This window comes from Salvelinus namaycush, chromosome 14 (genome assembly GCF_016432855.1).
Source record: "Salvelinus namaycush isolate Seneca chromosome 14, SaNama_1.0, whole genome shotgun sequence".
Classification (NCBI taxonomy): Eukaryota; Metazoa; Chordata; class Actinopteri; order Salmoniformes; family Salmonidae; genus Salvelinus; species Salvelinus namaycush.
The window spans coordinates 35,331,128-35,352,793 of record NC_052320.1 but is presented as its reverse complement, the minus strand read 5'-3'; the positions used below and the strand labels follow the sequence as shown (position 1 = coordinate 35,352,793).

At 44.9% G+C, this 21,666-nt stretch overlaps 1 protein-coding gene across 1 annotated transcript; it reads right to left on the bottom strand.

The window, feature by feature from the left end:
- Positions 1–3,708: 3,708 nt before the first annotated feature.
- On the bottom strand, positions 3,709–20,896 carry LOC120058722 (extensin-1-like). Its single transcript, XM_039007465.1, has 3 exons — positions 20,854–20,896; positions 11,779–11,880; positions 3,709–4,931 (listed from the first exon to the last, which is right to left on the bottom strand). The coding sequence occupies exons 1-3, from the start codon at positions 20,894–20,896 to the stop codon at positions 3,709–3,711; spliced, it is 1,368 nt and encodes a 455-aa protein (XP_038863393.1).
- Positions 20,897–21,666: the final 770 nt, after the last annotated feature.

The window sequence follows — 21,666 nt, the reverse complement described above, 5'->3', positions numbered from 1 at the left end:
GGGCTACCTCAATGTTCCCCTACACCCAGAGAGTAGGAACGTGACAGCCTTTGTCACTCATATCGGGGTATACCGCTACACAAGGATGCCCTTTGGTCTCAGTTCGGCCCCAAGTTATTTCCTAAAGATAATGTTCATCATCCTTTCTGGGGTCACTGGAGTGGCTGTCTACTTGGATGACATCGTCGTCCATGGCCCCAGCACTGCCGTCCATGACGAGCGTCTGCAAGCAGCCTTCGCGGCGCTCAGTCAACACAACCTCACACTCAACACTGAGAAGTGCCTGTTCTCAATGTCAGAGATCGACTTTGTCAGGTTCCGTGTATCAGCCCAAAGGCTCGAACCGCTGCAGTCAAACATGGAAGCCATCCATCGTGTCATGGAACCGACATCTGCTACACAACTCGCCTCATTTCTGGTAATGACGGGTTACTGCACTTCCTGCCCCAGTACTCAGCCATCACTTCCCCTCTGTGTCAGCTGCTGAAATAGGAGGTGTACTGGGCCTCTCAAAGAACTGCTGGCCACTTCAACCATCCTTGGTTACTTTAACCTCACCAGGCCAACTCTGGTCACCTGTGACGTATCAGCTACAGCAGTGGGAGCAGTCCTCTCTCATCTTCAGTATGGCATTGAGAAGCCGGTAGCTTCCGCGTCTTGCACATTGAGACCCACTGAACAGAAGTACTCTGTTGGAGAGAGGGAGGCACTAGCATGCGTCTGGGCCTGTGAGCGGTGGCACATTTACCTCTACGGACATTCTTTCACCCTGTGCACTGACCACCAGGTCCTCACAGCCTGTCTACCTCCGGGTCGGGTCACAACCTCCTCTGCATGTATCGCTGGTCAGACCGCCTCCAGCAGTATAACTTTAAGCTGCAGTTTACGTCGGACAGGGACAATGTGGTGGCCTATCTCCTTTCGCGCTCTGATTCTCCAGACTCCACCTGTGCCAAGGATGACTCAGAGGAGGACCTCATCCAGCTCCTACACTCATGTCTCTAAGACAAAGTGTCGCTCAAGGAGCTGACCCAAGAATCAGCCAACGACCCCATTTTCATGAACTTGCGGGAATACGTTGCCAATGGCTGGCTGGCACAGCTCCCGTTGGAACCATATGCCAGGTTCGAACATGAGCTGTCATGCTGGAATGATACGTCTGCCTTGCGGAAACTGCACTGTCATACCAAGCATCCTCAGACGATGAGTGTTGGCCATGGCTTATGAGGGCCACCTTGGCATTGTGAAGCTGAAGCAGCCCTGCTCGGACCTGGTGTGGTGGCCAGGAATCAATTATGATTTTGAAGGGCTAGTACGTGACTGTGCTCCATGTCTTGTCAGTGGAAAGACAGGCCCACTTCCACCGCCACCATCACTAGAACCACTGGCCTGGCCCTCCCATCCATGGGAACATATCCAACTAGACATCTGCGGTGAACTCTACAATGTGCCACATCACTAACACTTCCAGGTGGTTGCGTATGACCTCCATTCAAAATGGCCTGAGGTCACACCCATGGGTTCTGTCACTTCAGGGGCCATCATAAACTTCCTGAATAAGCTATTTTCTTACTGGGGACTGCCTGCAACTCTGACCACGGACAACGGTCCTCAGCTGGTCTCGGCCAAGGTCAGCTCTTACATCCAAATCAAGGAGATCAAGCACATCAGAGCAGCCTACTACCACCCCCAGGCCAACGGGGGAGGGGGAGAGAGGTTCGATCAAACACTGAAAAACTGAATGAGAGCTCACCTAGCTCAGGGTTGCTCCTTCACTGAGTCCTTGTCGCAAACTCTGCTGCACTACAGAGCTGCTCACCACTCCACCACTGGAGTTTCTCCTGTAAAGCTGATGCGAGGACGTGAACTAGAGCTGCCCATATACAGGCTCTGACCCTCTGTCGGTAACCCGACAGCCTCGACAGTCAACGCAGCAATGCAAAGCCAACAGCGTAAAAGTCAGGAGCACTACAACAAAAGAAAGAGAGCACAGCTTCCTGGAATCCAAGTGAGGGATTGGGTCAGGGTGCAACGACCATACCACGCAGACGAGCTTTGCACCTTCAGGTCAACAACACCATGTCAAGTTCAACTTCAGTTGGGCCGAGCAACGTTTAAACTGACTGACGGCTCTTGCTGGCACACTGAGGAAGATGCCACCTCATGCATGTCCCCACTCTGCCATTGATGCCACCCTGTGGTTCACTACCAGTGGCAAACGCTCCCTTGGCCCCACCTGCCCCACAGGCACCTGTTGCTGTCGCTGCAGCACCCATTCTGCGGCCTGTAAGGGTGCACTACCACCCTGCTTACCTTCAAGACTTTATCACCTCCTTTCATGCCTAGTTTAAAATAGGGGGGGGGGGGGGGGGGGGTGTTGTGTTCAGCACTGATTGTTTAGTGTAGCATCCATGATTCATATCATCGATTGCATATCATCGTTTGTTTTTATCGGAAATCACTAGGTGATTTGGTGGTTCTATTTTTGTTGCATTTGAGATCCTACTTGTTGAGATTATCAGGTTTCAGGTAAAACCCAAGTGCAGACTGTGTTGAAGTAACAATGTTTATTACAGCAACAGGAGCAGGCAAACGACAGGTCAAGGCAGGCAGGGGTCGATAATCCAGAATAGAGGCCAAGGTACAGGATGGCAGGCAGGCTCAGGGGCAGATCAGGCAGAGGTCGATAATCCAGAGTAAGGGCAAAGGCACAGGACGGCAGGCAGGCTCAGAGTCAGGACAGGCAAGGGTCAAAACCAGGAGGACAAGAAAAAGAGAGACTGAGGAAAAGCAGGAGCTGAGGCAAAACACTGGTTGACTTGAACAAACAAGACGAACTGGCACCGACAGACAGACAACACAGGTATAAATACCCAGGGGATAAGTGGGGAAGACACCTGGAGGGGGGTAGAGACAAGCACAAGGACACGTGAAACAGATCAGGGTGTGACAGAGATAAACGTCAGCCTCAACTGATAAGTGTTTGTTCGGTTCTTTTTAAACATAACACCATGACGAAACTTACAGAAAGTACAGAGAGTCCCACAGAAGAACGTTGTTTCTCGACGTTCTCTGAACGTTCTGAGAACATGACTTTAAATAGAACCATGAGGAAACCTTTAGAAATCGTTATACTGAAATACTGAAATTCCCACAGAAGAACATTGTTTCTTAACATACTCGGAACAATTTGAGAACATTACTTTAAATAGTACGATGAGGAAACATGTAGGAAACGTTATTCTGATAGTAGTACACTACAGGGGGTGGGTGGTAGTAGTACACTACAGAGGGTGGGTGGTAGTAGTACACTACAGAGGGTGGGTGGTAGTAGTACACTACAGAGGGTGGGTGGTGGTAGTACACTACAGAGGGTGGGTGGTAGTAGTACACTACAGAGGGTGGGTGGTAGTAGTACACTACAGAGGGTGGGTGGTAGTAGTACACTACAGAGGGTGGGTGGTGGTAGTACACTACAGAGGGTGGGTGGTAGTAGTACACTACAGAGGGTGGGTGGTGGTAGTACACTACAGAGGGTGGGTGGTAGTAGTACACTACAGAAGGTGGGTGGTAGTAGTACACTACAGAGGGTGGGTGGTAGTAGTACACTACAGAGGGTGGGTGGTAGTAGTACACTACAGAGGGTGGGTGGTAGTAGTACACTACAGAGGGTGGGTGGTAGTAGTACACTACATAGGGTGGGTGGTGCTAGTACACTACAGAGGGTGGGTGGTAGTAGTACACTACAGAAGGTGGGTGGTAGTAGTACACTACAGAAGGTGGGTGGTAGTAGTACACTACAGAGGGTGGGTGGTAGTAGTACACTACAGAGGGTGGGTGGTGGTAGTACACTACAGAGGGTGGGTGGTAGTAGTACACTACAGAGGGTGGGTGGTGGTAGTACACTACAGAGGGTGGGTGGTGGTAGTACACTACAGAAGGTGGGTGGTGGTAGTACACTACAGAGGGTGGGTGGTAGTAGTACACTACAGAGGGTGGGTGGTAGTAGTACACTACAGAGGGTGGGTGGTAGTAGTACACTACAGAGGGTGGGTGGTGGTAGTACACTACAGAGGGTGGGTGGTGGTAGTACACTACAGAGGGTGGGTGGTAGTAGTACACTACAGAGGGTGGGTGGTGGTAGTACACTACAGAGGGTGGGTGGTAGTAGTACACTACAGGGGGTGGGTGGTAGTAGTACACTACAGGGGGTGGGTGGTAGTAGTACACTACAGAGGGTGGGTGGTAGTAGTACACTACAGAGGGTGGGTGGTAGTAGTACACTACAGAAGGTGGGTGGTAGTAGTACACTACAGAAGGTGGGTGGTAGTAGTACACTACAGAGGGTGGGTGGTAGTAGTACACTACAGAGGGTGGGTGGTGGTAGTACACTACAGAGGGTGGGTGGTAGTAGTACACTACAGAGGGTGGGTGGTGGTAGTACACTACAGAGGGTGGGTGGTGGTAGTACACTACAGAAGGTGGGTGGTGGTAGTACACTACAGAGGGTGGGTGGTGGTAGTACACTACAGAGGGTGGGTGGTAGTAGTACACTACAGAGGGTGGGTGGTAGTAGTACACTACAGAGGGTGGGTGGTGGTAGTACACTACAGAGGGTGGGTGGTGGTAGTACACTACAGAAGGTGGGTGGTGGTAGTACACTACAGAGGGTGGGTGGTGGTAGTACACTACAGAGGGTGGGTGGTAGTAGTACACTACAGAGGGTGGGTGGTGGTAGTACACTACAGAGGGTGGGTGGTAGTAGTACACTACAGGGGGTGGGTGGTAGTAGTACACTACAGGGGGTGGGTGGTAGTAGTACACTACAGAGGGTGGGTGGTAGTAGTACACTACAGAGGGTGGGTGGTAGTAGTACACTACAGAGGGTGGGTGGTGGTAGTACACTACAGAGGGTGGGTGGTGGTAGTACACTACAGAGGGTGGGTGGTGGTAGTACACTACAGAGGGTGTACTACTATGTCCTTTGGGTGGTGGACCAGTCTTGATACACACAGGAAACTGTTGAGTGTGAAAAACCCAGAAGTGTTGCAGTTCTTGTTACAAAACCACTGTTCCTGGCACCTACTACAATACCCTGTTCAAAGGCCTTTCATATTTTGTCTTGCCCATTCAGCTTCTGAATGGCACACATACACAATCCATGTCTTAATTGCCTCAAGGCTTAAAAATCCTTATTTAACCTGTCCCCCCCCCCTCCCCTTCATCTAGACTGATTTAACATGTGACATCAATAAGGGATCATAGCTTTCACCTGGATTCACCTGGTCCGTCTATGTCATGGAAAGAGCAGGTGTTCCTAATGTTTCCACAGATTTCAATGGGTTTCAAGTCTGGGCTGTGGCTGGGCCACTCAAAGACTTTCACATCCTTGATCTGAAGCCTTTCCAGCGTTGCTTTGGCTGTATGCTTGGGGTCCTTGTCCTGTTGGAACATAAATCTTCGCCCCAGTCTAAGGTCATTTACACTCTGAAGCAGGTTCTCATCAAGGATTTGCCTGTATTTGGCTCCATTCATTGTTTCCTCTATCCTTACCAGTCTCCCAGTCCCTGCTGCTGAAAAGCATCCCCTAGCTGCCTAGCATGATGCTGCCATCACCATGCTTCACGGTAGGGATGGTGTTAGACACTTTGCATTCAGGCCAAAGAGTAACATTTTTGTCTCATCAGACCACATAATATTTTGCTTTATGATCTGTCTGTCACGCCTGCTGTCATGTGCCTTTTTCTCAGGAGTGGCTTCCATCTGGCAACTCTCCCATAAAGCCCAGATTGGTGAAGCGCTGTAGAGTAGGGTGACCACATTTCAAATACCCAAATGCGGGACAACAGGGTGATTTTGCGGGACATTCGCGGAGCAGTGTATATGAATAAAAACATTTGGCAGCATTTGTATATGCATTTAGATCTTCTTGAAACACTGTTTCGTGAGCAAATTAGAGCAGATGGTGTTAACAAACTACATAACCTTCCTTTATTTCGTTTCAATCGAAGCACATGCTGCCTAGTGGCACGTGCTGTTGAGTTATTTTTACTATTCAGCTAACCTAAAATCGCATAAGAAATGAGGTGGTGTTTTTTGGTATAACAGTTATTTTATACTATGCTATAATATTTGATTCTGTTATGTAGAATACTAATTCATCATTGTGTGATCTTCTAAGACATCCAAGATTCAGCTTTTATATAATAACTTTACTAAAGGGGCACGGTTGTGAGAAGTGGCGGGTGTGACACTCATGTGTGCTCTGGCAGTAGTACTACATACACCCTGCAGTCCGCTGCACCCGAACGAGCAATTGAAGGTTAGCCAACGCTTCTGCCTTGCGCAACATTTGGTGACGCAGACGCGAGAGACCACATGTGTGTCTGTTTTATCGACATTTGGTAATATATGGCCATGGTAACCTTTCTGGTTGGGCTCAGGGAATGTAAAACAGTTTGGATGAGAGACTTTAAAAAAAAGGATTGAGTGAAATAGCAGCAAAGTTGAATGAGCAACTAATGAGCATGGAGAGCGTCACAAGTTTGACGAAATTACCTTATATCGTTCAGTCTAATACGGCTATTTACTTACTTTTGTAGCTCTTCATCAGAAGCATGTTATTTGTTAGTAATTATAGGAGTCCTATTTGTCCTCTCCAAGTTTAGCTGGAATTTGCCCGAAAGGATTTGAGAAATATTGGTTGATGATAGGCCTATGACATTGGCCTATGTCTCTTCTTGCGCTACGCAGAATATCAGATCTTAACAACAAATGGAGAACTGTTTAACATCACCATTAGGCTTTGGCTACCACATCCTTATGATATACATTATGATTTTTCATGAGTGCAACGCGACTGCAAGAGACAGGTTGGAATATCTGACTGAAATATGGGACAAATTAACTTTTTTCTAAATTGTTAATGTTTGAATGTGTTGATAAAATGCGGGATATGATTGTTTGGCTGCGGGACAATGGGCCAAAATGCAGGACTGTGCCGCACAATCCGGGATATGTGGTCACCCTACTGTAGAGACTGTTGTACGTCTGGCAGGTTCTCCCATCTCAGTCAAGGAACTGTGTAGTTCTTTCAGAGGGTTCTTTGGTCTTTGGACCAAGCTCCTTTTTGCCAATTTGCTCAGTTTGGACGGATGGCCTGCGCTAGGCAAAGTCTGGGAAATTCAATATGTTTTTCCATTTCCCAATGCTGGAGACCACTGTGCTCTTGGAAACGTTCAACACTCTAGAAATAGTTTTATACCCTTCCCCAGATATACAGTACCAGTCAAAAGTTTGGACACACCTACTCATTCAAGGGTTTTTCTTTATTTTTTACTATTTTCTACATTGTAGAATAATATTGAAGACATCAAAACTATGAAATAACACATATGGAATCATGTAGTAACCAAAAATGTTTTAAACAAATCGAAATATATTTTATATTTGAGATTCTTCAAAGTAGCCACCCTTTGCCTTGATGACAGCTTTGCACAATCTTGGCATTCTCTCAACCAACTTTGTGAGGTAGTCACCTGGAATGCATTTCAATTAACAGTTGTGCCTTGTTAAAAGTTTTTGTGGAATTTGTGGAATTTCTTAACTTCATGATGCGTTTGAGACAATCAGTTGTGTTGTGACAAGGTAGGGTTAGTATACAGAAGATACCCCTATTTGGTAAAAGACCAAGTCCGTATTATGGCAACAATAGCTCAAATAAGCAAAGAGAAATGACAGTCCATCATTACTTTAAGACATGAAGGTCAGTCAATCTGGATCATGTCAAAAACTTTTAAAGTTTCTTCAAGTGCAGGCGAATATAATGAAACTGTCTCTAATGAGGACTGCCATAGGAAAGGAAGACCATTAGTTACCTCTGCTGCAGAGGATAAGTTCATTAGAGTTACCAGCCTTAGAAAATCGGCAATTAACTGCAGCTCAGATTGCAGCCCAAATAAATGCTTCACAGAGTTCAACAGACACATCTCAACATCAACTGTTCAGAGGAGACTGCATGAATCAGGTCTTTATGGTTGAATTGCTGCAAAAAGGACACCAATAATAATAAGAGACTTGCTTGGGCCAAGAGACACGAGCAATGGACATTAGACCGTTGGAAATCTGTTCTGACATACATTGTCAACTGTGGGACCTTATATAGAGAGGTGTGTTTCTTTCTAAATCATGTCCAAAGAATTGAATTGGCCACAGGTGGACTCCAATCAAGTTGTAGTGACATTTCAAGGATGATCAAAAGAGATTGGATGCACCTGAGCAAAATCTGGAGTGTCATAGCAAAGTGGTGTGAATACATATGTAAATGAGATATTTCAGTATTTCATTTTCAATATACATAAGTCCACTTTGATGTTATGGGATATTGTGTGTAGGCAAGTGACACAATTTAATCCATTTTGAATTCAGGCTGTAACACAACAAAATGTGGAATAAGTCAAGTGGTATGAATACTTTCTGAAAGCACTGTACGCACACACACACACACACACACACACACACACACACACACACACACACACACACACACACACACACACACACACACACACACACACACACACACACACACACACACACACACACACACACACACTTTCACACTAATCATATGCTGCTGCTACTCTGTTCTTTATTATTATACAGTATATCCTGATGCTTAGTCACTTTACCCTGCCTTTATGTACATATCTACCTCATATACCTTGTACCCCTGCACATTGATCTGGTACTGTATCCTATAATGCAATGGGGTCTTCTCACTCCCAGTGTTCCAACGAGTCAGGACATAATACAGATTGATGGACTCTGGTGCTCAAGGGGCTAAATTGGTGTCACACTTTTCCCCACATCCCTAGCCAATACAACTGATTAAAGCAGTTGCATTCTAAACCAGAGATGTGTATATAATGACGAGATAATCATGTCTACGCCCTAACAATGGGAGTCATTGTCCCAAAGGCGGGAAGGCAGGCAACAAAATAAGGCCATAGAGATGCGTTGTGCTTATTTTGGACAGATTTTGGCGAGAGTGAAACCTCTCGCTTCGCCTCTTCCTCTCTGTCTAAACTAAAGAACAAGATGAATTGATTATTGAAGTCAGGTTTGTTAGCGAGAGCTGCGGCTAAAGAGTGACACGGATCAGGCCCCCAGACTCCCGGAGTTACCTAACTGATACTGGACAGAAAAATCAAATCAAATCTTTATTTGTCACATGCTCCGAATACAACTGGTGTAGATTTGACTGTGAAATGCTTGTTTACTCTGCAACAATGCAGAGTCAAATAAAAATAGCAACACAAGGGGAATAAAATACACAGGAATGAAGCTACTGTGTATACTTATAGGATACGAATGGGAGTTCTGCTTAAAACAGCCCCATTTGTTTATGTCATGTTTACTCGATGGCATGCAAGTGATAATACAAACATCTACTATTTATGACCAAAGTTAAGTACTGTAGCCTAGGGTGGTCTGGCCAAACTCTCTTAATGCACAAATCATAAATGATCAATGGTACATCAACGAGGCTACCTGTTCATGCACTGTGTGGCCTTAAAGAGGTTCTCTCCTTACATTGCTGCCATTTCCGGACAGCGGTGCTGAACCTCAATGAAAGTGCAGAAGATAAAGGAAAGGTTTTGCAAAAGGCTTGCTGGAATGAGAGGCTCTGAGGGAAATCTATTTATATCTCCTTTCCCATTTAGTCCCATTCTCAGCCTGAGCATTTTAAAATAATTCCATTATTACACAAAGCATGAAATAGCCTGCTCTCTGAAGCAAAGGGATGAGGAAATATTTAAATATGAGGAGCGAGGAAAGAGCAAGAGAGAGAGAGAGAGAGAGAGAGAGGACATTGGAAGTCTGATGAGATATACTGTAGAGGGAGGCAGCGAGGGATTTGGGCAGATTTGTTTCACTGTAGCGCTTGATTCACCAAATCTTTAATCTTGTTTAAAGTATGTAGCTAGTTTGTTTAGTGTGTGTGGGCTGAGGGAGAAGTGACACAGGTTTAGGAACAGAGGATCATTGTGTGTGTGTGTGTGTGTGCGCACGTGTGTGTGTGTTGGGGATTGAGTGGACGGATTTAGATGTTGGTAAAACACCAGACAGCAGAAAAGGACTGAAAAAGAGGAAACATTATGTTGTAATGTTTCTCCAGCATGTAAGACACATGGACGCACACACACACACGGTATGCACTGATTGCCTGAGGGTTACAGTGTTCCTTTTCTTTCAGAAACACAGGCAGGTCCAGTGAAGAAATTAACTCATACAGTCACGCTGAGTCACGCTGAGTCACGCTACACTCTAATGGCCACTGAAGGGCCGTAGAGGTGGGAGAGAAGGGAAGATATTTCCACTGGTTAATTCCTCTGTATTTCTACCTTTACATCAGCGAGACTTTGAGCACCATGTACCATTATCATCATCACGATTATGTGATCCAATATTGTGTCGCTGTATGTTATGAGCAATATATAAGTGAATGAATGTGTTAATTCTCATAATTGGTTTACGAGCTATTAATGAAATCTCTGATGGACACATTTGTTGGCGCAATAAGATTAATTAAGGAGTAATATGAAACAATTGTATGTGGTAAAACTCCTTCATGATAACACCTAAGAACCAGGAGTATGTCCAGTGCTGAGAGAGGGGGGGCTGGGTGGAGAGAAGGAGAGAGAGAGAGGCAGAGAGATGCAGAGAGAGCGAGAAGACAGAGAGAGAGAGAGAGAGAGAGAGAGAGAGAGAGAGAGAGAGAGAGAGAGAGAGTGAGAGCAGCAGGCTTCTTTAATAAAGTCATTACCCGGGAGGGAAGGATCGAGGGAGAAGGCCGACAAGGAGCTGATAGAAAACAGACGCTGGTCATGGGAGGGGACCCTGGCCTGCATCCTTAGGGATGGAGATGGAGTGCGGCTGGGAGTGCATGGAGTGAAAAGGATGAGGTCAGGTTCAGAGGTGAATGGCCAAGTGTGTGTGTCTTTGTGTACGTACGTGTGCGTGTGTGTGTGTATGTGTGGAGGGGGTGGATGAGGGATCCGTGTTGAAATTGGTTAGGTGAAAGAATGTTCCAGGAACCACTATTCAACCCCTCCCTCCCTCCCACCCCCATTTATTGATTTTCATTTGTCTTTCCATGGAGGTCACCACACATTCAGATGGTACCTGAATAAACGCTTGACTGCTCAGCTTGACAGCTTGATTGCGGGGAGATCGCCCGACACTCCGATTGCGGCAATGACTTACACCGTCATCGAGGGGAATCGTCATGGCAACTCGGACACCCCTCATCTCTCCAGAAATGTTGCGTGTAAAATGTTCCTTTGTGACACCTTTGATGGCCATACACCCACTCTGCCAATGAGTACAGGTGTAGATCCTCATCACCTCATCACAACATGAATATTTTCCCTTGAAAAGGTGAATATTGCAGTAGCTCAGTAGTTTGGAGCATGGTGCTGAAAACAGCAGGGTTGTAGGTTTGCACATTGACTCTGTGCTTGTACTCCCTGTACACTGAGTGCACAAAACATTAAGGACACCTGCTCTTTCCATGACCGGGTGACTCCAGGTGAAAGCTATGATCCCTTATTGATGCCACTTGTTCAATCGGTGTAGATAAACGGGAGGAGACAGGTTAAAGAAGGATTTTTAAGTTTTAAGACAATTGAGACATGGATTTTGTATGTGTGCCATTGAATGGGGAATGGTAGTAGGTGCCAGGCAATGTTCCCTCTAAGCTGCGCGTGGGCGCACAGTAGCCCCCAGGACTGCCCAGCAGCTCCCCCAGGACTGCCCAGCAGCTCCCCCAGGACTGCCCAGCAGCTCCCCCAGGACTGCCCAGCAGCTCCCCCAGGACTGCCGCGCAGAATACATATCAGCCCATAGAGAAACACAAGATTTAACTTCACTCAACTTTCTAGAGCAGTGGTCGCCAACGATCTCCAAGGCATTCTTAGTCGATCTCCAAACATTTCTGTAAAAAAAGACAATGATATAGACTAGTGTTCCTATAAAAAAAAATATAATCTGGGGCTATTGGTAGTAGGTGCACCCGATTCAGCTGCCCTGCGCGCCGGATAGGCAAACTGTTGCCATTTTGAAGGTACAAAGGCCAGGTGTCTGAAGGTACAAACTCTGCCTTCCCGGCAGGCCAGGAGAACAATACGAGTGCACTATAGGCCTACCTGCAGTCTGCAGTAATGTAGTATGCATAAAAGAAAGCTACAGCAAAGTTGATGCAGTGAGATTTCAAAATGTTTAAAACCATGACTAGAGAGAGAGCGTGTCAACGAATACAGCAAAGAGCTGCAGTAATACATTTGTAGGAAAGTGTATCGATAGGCTGGCATTGTTGTTATTATTAGCGGCTTGGGTCTTTTTTTAAATATTTCCCTTTTTCTGTTCATAGCAGTAACAACATGAATTTGTGCATGAGGCAGAAATAATGTGATGTGACTCGAGTTTCGCCATCAGCTTGAAGATGGTGGCCCTTTTTGGTCAGTGTCAGTGGAGGAAAGGGAGGGCGGAGGGATGCTGAGAGGAGGACCCTCAGTCTTCTGAGACTGACCATTAGATGCAGGCACCATCAGCCCAGTAAAATAAAGGTAAAAAGCGAATTATTTAAATGTCACTAATTTGTGCCTTAAAAGTAATACAAAAGCGGATCAATTACCGGTGTGATCATATAGCCTACCTCAAATTTTGAAATATATATTTCTTAAATGGCCCGAACAAGAATGCATTGGCAGGGCAATTCAAGCAAAGCCAATATGCCGTGATAATGTCTTGGGCCTATAGATTACTGCACAAATGGCATTGCTACAGTACTGTTTTTAATTAGTTAATGTTGCATAGGCTTACGTTTTTTAAGTAATGTTAAAAATAAATCTGAGCGGTAGATCTCGGCTTGCATTTTGACTCAGAAAGTGATCTTGACTCAGAAAAGGTTGGTGACCACCGTTCTAGAGTTTTCCCTGTTAACGCTATCAATGTTTCCCTTTACTGTGGCAACTGTTATCGAATCAACACAATATTAGCCACTTTCAATGCAACATACCGAAACAAAACAAACTATGCAAGAGATTTTGTTGTAGGCAGAACGCATGACTCAGCCTGAACTCTACACAAACCGGTGCGACATAACCAATCAGAGCTGCAGTAGGCCTATATGCAAATAGACTATTTCCATACATGGATCAGTGTCGTTTACTTTGAACTGGACTGTGTTCACAGCATGAGCGGTTGTGAGTAGATGCGCTTGTTTTGAGATCAAAATGCACATTAGTGCATTATTAGCCCAGTTATAGATCATTTGTAGTCAGTAATAGGGGAGTGATTGCTTCCTAAAAGAGTACAAAACGTGTAAATTTCCAGACATCTTTGAAAAGCGAGTCAGGTAAAATACATTTTTGGGGTCTTAAAGGGGCAGTGTTGTATTTTGAGACAGGCTTGAATAAGCTAAGTAGCCAATAGGCAGAGGGTAGCATACTTTGGCTGATTCTCTGTAATAATGGTATGGGAATAATAATGCATTTTATTTTGTAAAGTTGTTTCTTGCATCAAACAACACAACAACATTTTCAGTTACATGCTTGTCTGAAGGACAAGTGGATAAACAGGTTAATGTCAAGTTCTGCATGTTTTTTTCAAAAGTTTCATGGAATGTAGGCCTACATTGAACACCACACTTTGGCTGCTACTGTAGGCTGAATGATAGAACAGCTATTTCCATGTTAAAAGGTTATGGGTTGCATTTTCTCCATTGCTTTAGATGGTTGGCCACTCTGGTAGGCCTACATTGTGATCAAATAGCCACAGTAGCCTACTTGGCCTCTGTTAAAACTGTAACTTAAAGTGGGTACAGCCTCAGGGTTGTCAGTAAACGCACTCTGGAAGTTACACCGAACTTTCACAATGTTCAATTTTGCAGTCAGCAGACCTGAAATTAGCTTAGTGCCTAAAAAAACTTGAGGGAACATTGGTGCCAGGTGCACCAGTGTGCATCAAGAACTACAACGCTGCTGTGTTTTTCAAGCTCAACAGTTTCCTGTGTGTATCAAGAATAGTCCACCACCCAAAGGACATCCAGCCAACTTGACACAACCGTGGGAAGCATTGGAGTCAACATGGGCCAGCATCCCTGCATTGCTCTGCATCGTTGGAAAAGGATCCATAAGTAAGCGTTTCACCTGTTGTTTAGGAAACATGCGACAAATACAATTTGATTAGATTTGAGTCCTGCATGGGCCTTATCTGCCTTACTGAATATATACTGGGATGTCTAGCAGGCCCATCATATTCCCCCCTAAGTCAAGAATGCAACAGCAATACATTTCTGACTAAACATTGACATGTGTACTCTAACTAGTCTTAGGGGAAAGCCGGATGCTGCAGCCAATCAGTGAGAGCATTCATAGATACATTCCTTTACCTTTTCATTTGGTTGTCTCGGTCAGATGTTGTACTCAAGCTGCTGGAAATAAAATCGGCACGGCATCTTTCTTATAAAACAGATGACTTTGTTCTCAATGGGAACTGTAGGCTACGATATGTCGGAGCACAGCAAGACAGAAGAGTAGTGGTGGGTTAGCTCGTAGCTAAAATACGTACTGCACCGTCATTATAGCTCAGCATGGGGCAGATGGAACGTAAAACATACAAGAAATAAGTTACATCTGGCCCGCACAATATATCGTCCATACTGGTTTACATCTGAATCATTTAGAGCAGTGTTTTGCCAACTCCAGTCCTCCACTACCCTTGACAGCTCTGTCCCTAGCGCCGCTCTGTCCCTAGCATGAAGGGCTAGCCACCTGTATTAGGCTAGTAGCACTGTGTTAGCTCTCTGCTCAAGTGAAAGGTAATATGTTATTTTCACAGCACTGAGGTGTTGGCTTAAAGATGGATTTACATTCAATTTACAGTCGTATCTATATGTTAATTTGTTATCCTTTACTCATCACTGTACAGTGCAATTAGGATATAGATACACAAAAGTATGTGGACACCCCTTGAAATTAGTGGATTCGGCTATTTCAGCCACCCCTGTTACTGGTGTATAGAATTGGGCACACCGACATGCAATCTCCATAGACAAACACTGGCAGTAGAATGGCTTTACTGAAGAGCTCAGTGACTTTCAATGTGGCATCGTCATAGGATGCCACCTTTCCAACAAGTCAGAGCTGCCCCGGTCAACTGTAAGTGCTGTTATTGTGAAGTGGAAACATCTAGGAGCAACAACGGCCACATAAGCTCAGAGAGCTGAAGCGCATAGCACGTAAAAATGGTCTGTTCTCGGTTGCAACACTCACTACCGAGTTCCAAACGGACTCTGGAAGCAATGTCAGCACAAGAACTGTTTGTCTGGAGATTTATTAAATGGATTTCTATAGCCGAGCAACCGCATACAAGCCTGAGATCACCATGCGCAATGCCAAGCTTGGGCTTGGCCTACCACAAAGCTCCATTATTGTTCAGCAGGGGCAGAGGGACCCAGCACGGAATGTTAAGTGAGTCTGAACGCTCATATTCATTGAAAAACACACAGAGAGAAAAAATTATTACCTGCCATTTATTTATTATATTTATCCTCCTCCCGTCTGTGTGTATACTTGTTTATTCAACTCTTCAGGCCGATAAGAATTTCAATTAAAAAGGACAGAGGAATTGGGGGGGGGGGGGGGGGTTGCAGCCTTGAAGATTCAATTTGAAGATGAGACCGTGCACAGCTATTCTCAGTGAGAGCATGGCTAGCTCCACACAAATTATATTTAGGGAACTATAGCACCTGCGGCCAACTCCACATGCATGGAACACACTATCTCTATCTATAGGGACTATAATAGAATAGATAGGCCTAATAGCCAGGACGTTTAGTGGTGCAAAGTGGCCTGCATAACTGAAATGCATGCATACATATTGTTCCACAAGTGCATCGGCCTATTTGATTAGCTTAGTGTTATACTGTACACAGTACAATGTGATAAAAAGTGAATATATACTATACCGATCTCTATTGGATGTGATCCTACACAACAATACCAGTACTGAGGGCGATCAGAAGTGTACAGGGGCATACGAGGAGAGGGGTGTGTATGTGTGTGTGTGTGTGTGTGTGTAGGGCTGTTGCTGTGACCATATTACTACCACATCTGCAGTCATGAGTCATGACCGCAGTAAAATTCCACGCGACCGAGTCACGGTAATCTCCTTTTAAGCACTCAGGACATGCGTTGGTAGTATCCAACTAGCTAATGGCCTGGTACTCAGGGCTCTATTGTCCTTTTAACCACACTGACATCAATGCAATCGAAATTACATCACACACTTGTCATCAAAACATTATGGTACTTTTAAAACTCACCTCACTGTGATGATCAATCTGAAGAAAGAAGTTGAACAACAGATTGAAACTGAGTGGACAACATGGTCGTTATGGATGTTGTTTGAAAGCCTGACAACGAAATTGACATGATTTCTAAGGTGATGATCAATTCAAAACACCCATATGCATATTAGACCTTATACATATGCGTAGGCTTCTGAGCCCAAGCCTGAACATTTTTTAAAATTAAAATAATGATTGTGCCGTTCATTACTGCATATTATGCACCGCAGAAAAACATGAAGAAAAAAACACTGATTTAAGATGTATTTAATTGGTCTAGCCTATATTCCAAAATGTAACACACTCTAGTAATCGCCTTTGAGTGTGGACTGTATTATTATGCATACTGGATGAGCTGGTTACTTTATGCTACGCTCCAAACTTCCTATTCATGAGTCTGGGAGAGAACGTATAGCCCTATGCCAGTGGGTCCCCAACCATGGGTACTAGGACCCCTGGGGTTACTTGGCCTATCCACAGGGGGTACTTGAGAAGAATCATGAGATCATAGGGTTACTGGTAAAATGCACATGAGGGGTACTTCAGGGGTACTCCGGGCAGAGTAAAATAAATTTTGTTCTGAACCACTGGCCTAGGCGATGCTGTCACAAATTAAATAATATAAAATAATGACATTGATTGTGCATGGCGGCTTACATAGTTCGCCTACAATATTGAATTTGTATTTGATGTTGAATAGCGTAGTAATAGATTGAGTGACACAAGTAGGCTACCTTTATCTACAGAATATCCATCTCCTCCCATCTCTCCGTCATTATGTGCTCAGGCATACAGAGAGAGGAGCTGTCAACAGTTGAATGAGATATGTTTCGTTGTGAAAACATGTTACTTTGTATGTCCCCGAACAGATTTCACTTGGTTTCCCAAATGAAGCACTTTGTAGCTTCAGGAACAGGGTTGGGGAGTCCATTGCATACAGAGTTTGGGCGGAATATCATCTGTCGAGCAGCAATATCATGTTCCTCGAACAGCGGTTGATAAGTGGAGTGAAATAGCTGGAGTAGCCTACCCGAATGAACAGGCGGGAAAGCAGACATGTTTTTTTTGTTGATTTTTTAAAATGGGCTATGCTTAATCGAAACTAATTTAGCATCTTAGTGAAGACAATATTAAATTGAGAATAGTCTGATGGGTGATAATATGAATGAATATGAATGAATATGAATGAATTCAAATGTTCACTTTTATGCTCAACATAGCCTTCATATGCGCACTAGCTCCGGAATGTGAAAAATATCCTTTCTGTTTTATTCAGTTAAGTTCAATTATATTCTTCTTACTATAAAATTAAATAATATAAAATAATGACACGGGACTTAGAAGCCTATCTTGTCTGCTAAATGAACAAACCTACAGCCTACTACGGCATGCCACATAGCCAAATAACATTCGTTATAGGCCGACTCATATTCTGTTCTTATTAAATACATTTTCTTCATATAATTATGTTTCTTTAGACCTGACTAAAATAAATCCTATATTTATTATTATGGTGTATTTTAGCAGTTTGTATGAGTGGAGGCCTGGAGATGCTAAACTTGTTTATGTTAATTAACGGTCAAGTCTTATGCATGCCAATAACCTGCTGACAAAATTTCAAGAGTGCCACAGCCCTAGGCATGTGTATATGCATGAATATACGCATATGTGTGTGTGCCTGTCTTACTGGCCGGCAGCCCCTCTCTCTTGGTAGTGTGGTGAGGAAAATGACAATGCAAGGGATAGTTTCCCGGCTCTCTGCGGTGTGGAGCGGAATGCTAAACAGGAGGATTCTTCACAGAGAGCACCCTCTCTGAGCTTTTCCCTTTGATCAATTTCACACAAAACACCCATTTATCGGAGCAGGGGGCTTTCACCGCCACGCACAGATTGTAGCCACTGCGCAGCCGCAGAAATAACATCTGCATTCAGAAATTCTATTTAGATGTGATTCGTTGGGTTTGGTGGATTTCACAAGGCAGGCTAAATGAGGCGCTCTACCCTTCAATCAGCTGTGTGTGAGGGGGGTTATGTGTATGTGTGTATAAACGCGTGCAAGCATGTGTGAGTGCACCCTATGTGCTGAGGGTGTGTGAGCGCGCGTGTGCCTCCATCATGTGTCGTTGTGATTCATAGTGCACGGTCTGTTTCACACAGGACCGCTAATGGTCTATCTAACTGCAGGAAGCAGAGAGCCTGTTTTTCCCCCTGAAATGTGGGCAGGTAACAGCTGCGGGGAAAATAATGTATGTATGTATGTATGTGTGTGTGTGTGTGTGTGTGTGTGTGTGTGTGTGTGTGTGTGTGTGTGTGTGTGTGTGTGTGTGTGTGTGTGTGTGTGTGTGTGTGTGTGCGTGTGTGTGTGTGTGTGCGTGTGCGTGTGCGCGTGCGTGTGTGAGAAGGCGTGTGCATTTATTCTCGTGTCAGTGTGAACTGTACATGTGAACATTCATGTAGCTGCTAAATCTGACCGGGCCAGATAGGTCTGCCCATGCAGGAGTGCTATAAAATGACAATACCAATACCATACCAACACGGTTAGGCTCCAGAGAATGTACGATACCTGTTTGTTAAAGAATGCTAGGAGGTAGAGGGAGTTACATAAAAGGATTAAAGGATACGTTGGCTACCTTGCTGTTGGAGCATATTGTAACTAAGTGCAGGCCACATGCCACTTGAGTCATCTTAATGTATTATGGTGAGCATTTATATTCTAGTGGTCTGGTTTGGCTCCTATACAGTAGAGCAGTGGTATTCAAACTTTTTCATCGGGAACCCCGATCATTTCTCGCGAAATCTGTCAATTTTGACCTTCAATTCATTACATTTTCATCTCTTATCGAAATGAAAAGCAACCAATAAATACGTTTACTCAAGAAAGTTGTATTTTTCTAATTATCTTTCTCAAAAACGTTTGCATATTGTCCCATACAATAATCTGTACTATTTTTTGAATACCACTGCAGTAGAGGAATATTATCCACGTCAAAGCCAGTGTGTTACCATCTTTATCGGTGTGTGTATGTGTGTGTATGTGTGTGTAATCACTCCCTTGTGTACCTTATCTTTCTCTGTCTGTGTGTGCGTCCTGTGCAGTGTATGTACTATGTCTAATAGAACACTGACTGTGGCTGTCAGTGCCAGCAGTTCAGAGTTGGCCCTCGGGTGCCCCTGCATTCCTGATCGAGTGACGCCTTAATATGAGGTCACCGTCGACGTCACCTGCTCCGCTGGTACCAGTGTCACGAGAATGCATCCCAAATGGGACCCTATTAAACAATCCCACTACACAGCAGCACTCGACAGGCGTGCTTTAAATGGGTAATGTTGTACAAGGGAGCTTGATGACGCTGAACTGTAAGGAGCAGTTAGAGTTCAAGTTCGGGGTTGAAATTCAACCCTGGTTTTCCTTGTTTTTTTTTTTTACTGTTACAGTATGTACTGTAGTTGATGAAAATAGCTGTCAAGACAAAACGGGAATTTGTTGAAGAGCCTATTGAAGCTACTTTGGGGCCTTGTGTATGGCTCTGTTTGGGCCTCTGTGTGTGTGTGCTACGAACTGAAGAATCGATAGCAGTGAAAGTCCTAGTAATGGCAGTGAAATATCCAACAAGAAAAGACATGCACAGCCATGAGACGAGAGAGAGAGAGAGAGAGAGAGAGAGAGAGAGAGAGAGAGAGAGAGAGAGAGAGAGAGAGAGAGAGAGAGAGAGAGAGAGAGAGATTAGCCTACTGCAGGAACCTACCCAGCTGTGAACAACAGAGAAAGAACAGTTCAAAGAACAGGAGACCCAGCTATACAGTATGACAGCACAACGCGCGGCTAGCTACGACTAGCGCTTTCCTTTCACACATCAGCTTTAATTGGTGACCCCGGAATCTAACCTCCTGTATTAGCCAGCTGAAGAGAAGGGGGAGGCTAGCACGGTCAGAGTCATTAACTTCTTACGCAACACTGATGAATGACCTCCGGGAAACGGCCGGAGCGGCTCTGTAAACACTGAGAAAAAGGTGTTGCGTTGGAGGAAAGTGTGTTTTTCACGTCGTCTTTGCTGAGTAATTATGAGAGGCCTGCGTTATTGTAGCGAGGTGTGGCGCGGCGTTATCATCACTCCGGACATCTAGGAGTCTATTCTGTGGTCGTATTCTGCTCCGCGACAGCTCACAAAGAGCTGCTCTGCCCATGCACGGACCCACCCGGTTAATGGGTGAATGTACAAAGCATGACAGGTTCACAGGCCTAAAGCAGCTTGATTCTCTCTCCTCTGCTTCTCTGGCTCTCCTGCTGTCCACAGATGAGAGAGGGGGAGGGAGCTCAAAACGGCTGCGAGTCCTTCTTACAGCCCCAGCGCTGTTTCATGCTCATTTCCTCAAGCACTTTGAGTGAATCAGGGTAAAGTCTTCAGGTTTAGAATGAGTCACCATCCCCCCCCCCTTACCTGAGCAGTGTGACCGCTTGATAGCAGTTTGGGCGGCAGCCATCTTTGTGAGCTGCTTTAGCTTGATGCGCTCCTCTGTATGTGTAATAACACACCCACTACTGGTAATAGATTGAATAAACCCAGCTGTTCTTTTGAAGAGATCCCCCGTGTACCACATTTGCGTCCCTCTTCTTCTACAGCATGTGTGTGTGTGTGTGTGTGTGTGTGTGTGTGTGTGTGTGTGTGTGTGTGTGTGTGTGTGTGTGTGTGTGTGTGTGTGTGTGTGTGTGTGTGTGTGTGTGTGTGTGTGTGTGCGAGTGTGTGTGTGTGCGTTTGTGTGTTTGCACGTGTGTGTGTTTGCACGTGTACTGTGTGCGTACACGAGTGTGAGTTTTGTGTTCAATACTGTCAGGAACTGCACTGGAAAGTTCAACACAAGAAGGGAAACAAGGAAGAGAAATCAGTCGACTGTTACAAGGCGAAAACCGTTTTAAGGCTTCTCTTATGTACCCTGCTACTTCTCCGGCAGGCTTTGTTGTAGATAGATTGTCACAGCAGTCGGAAACAAATACCACCTGCCTCAGAGCAGTGAATAGCCTCACACTCTACATTACTATTTCATTATTTGTTTTCGGGCTAACATTTCTATTGGAAGACATGTTTGGAGGGCCACAAAACAATCACCAGCTTGACCACAGTTTCTTTTTCAGGGGGTAGATCAGCTTCAGCGTTACGGATAGATTGCAGCTTCCATCAACGTAATTGTCTGCATCATTTCCAATCCCCATATGTAATTTGGGTAAATATATATATAAATACATACACACATAT

What these genes read in the sequence shown, in the direction of transcription:
- LOC120058722 (XM_039007465.1), bottom strand. Translation starts at nt 20,896, where the DNA reads ATGGCTGCCGCCCAAACTGCTATCAAGCGGTCACACTGCTCAG. An exon ending in CAAGCGGTCACACTGCTCAG is followed by an intron (nt 11,881 to 20,853) that starts GTAAGGGGGGGG and finishes TCTGCGCGGCAG; the next exon opens with TCCTGGGGGAGCTGCTGGGC. An exon ending in GGGCAGTCCTGGGGGCTACT is followed by an intron (nt 4,932 to 11,778) that starts GTGCGCCCACGC and finishes CACCCTCTGTAG; the next exon opens with TGTACTACCACCACCCACCC.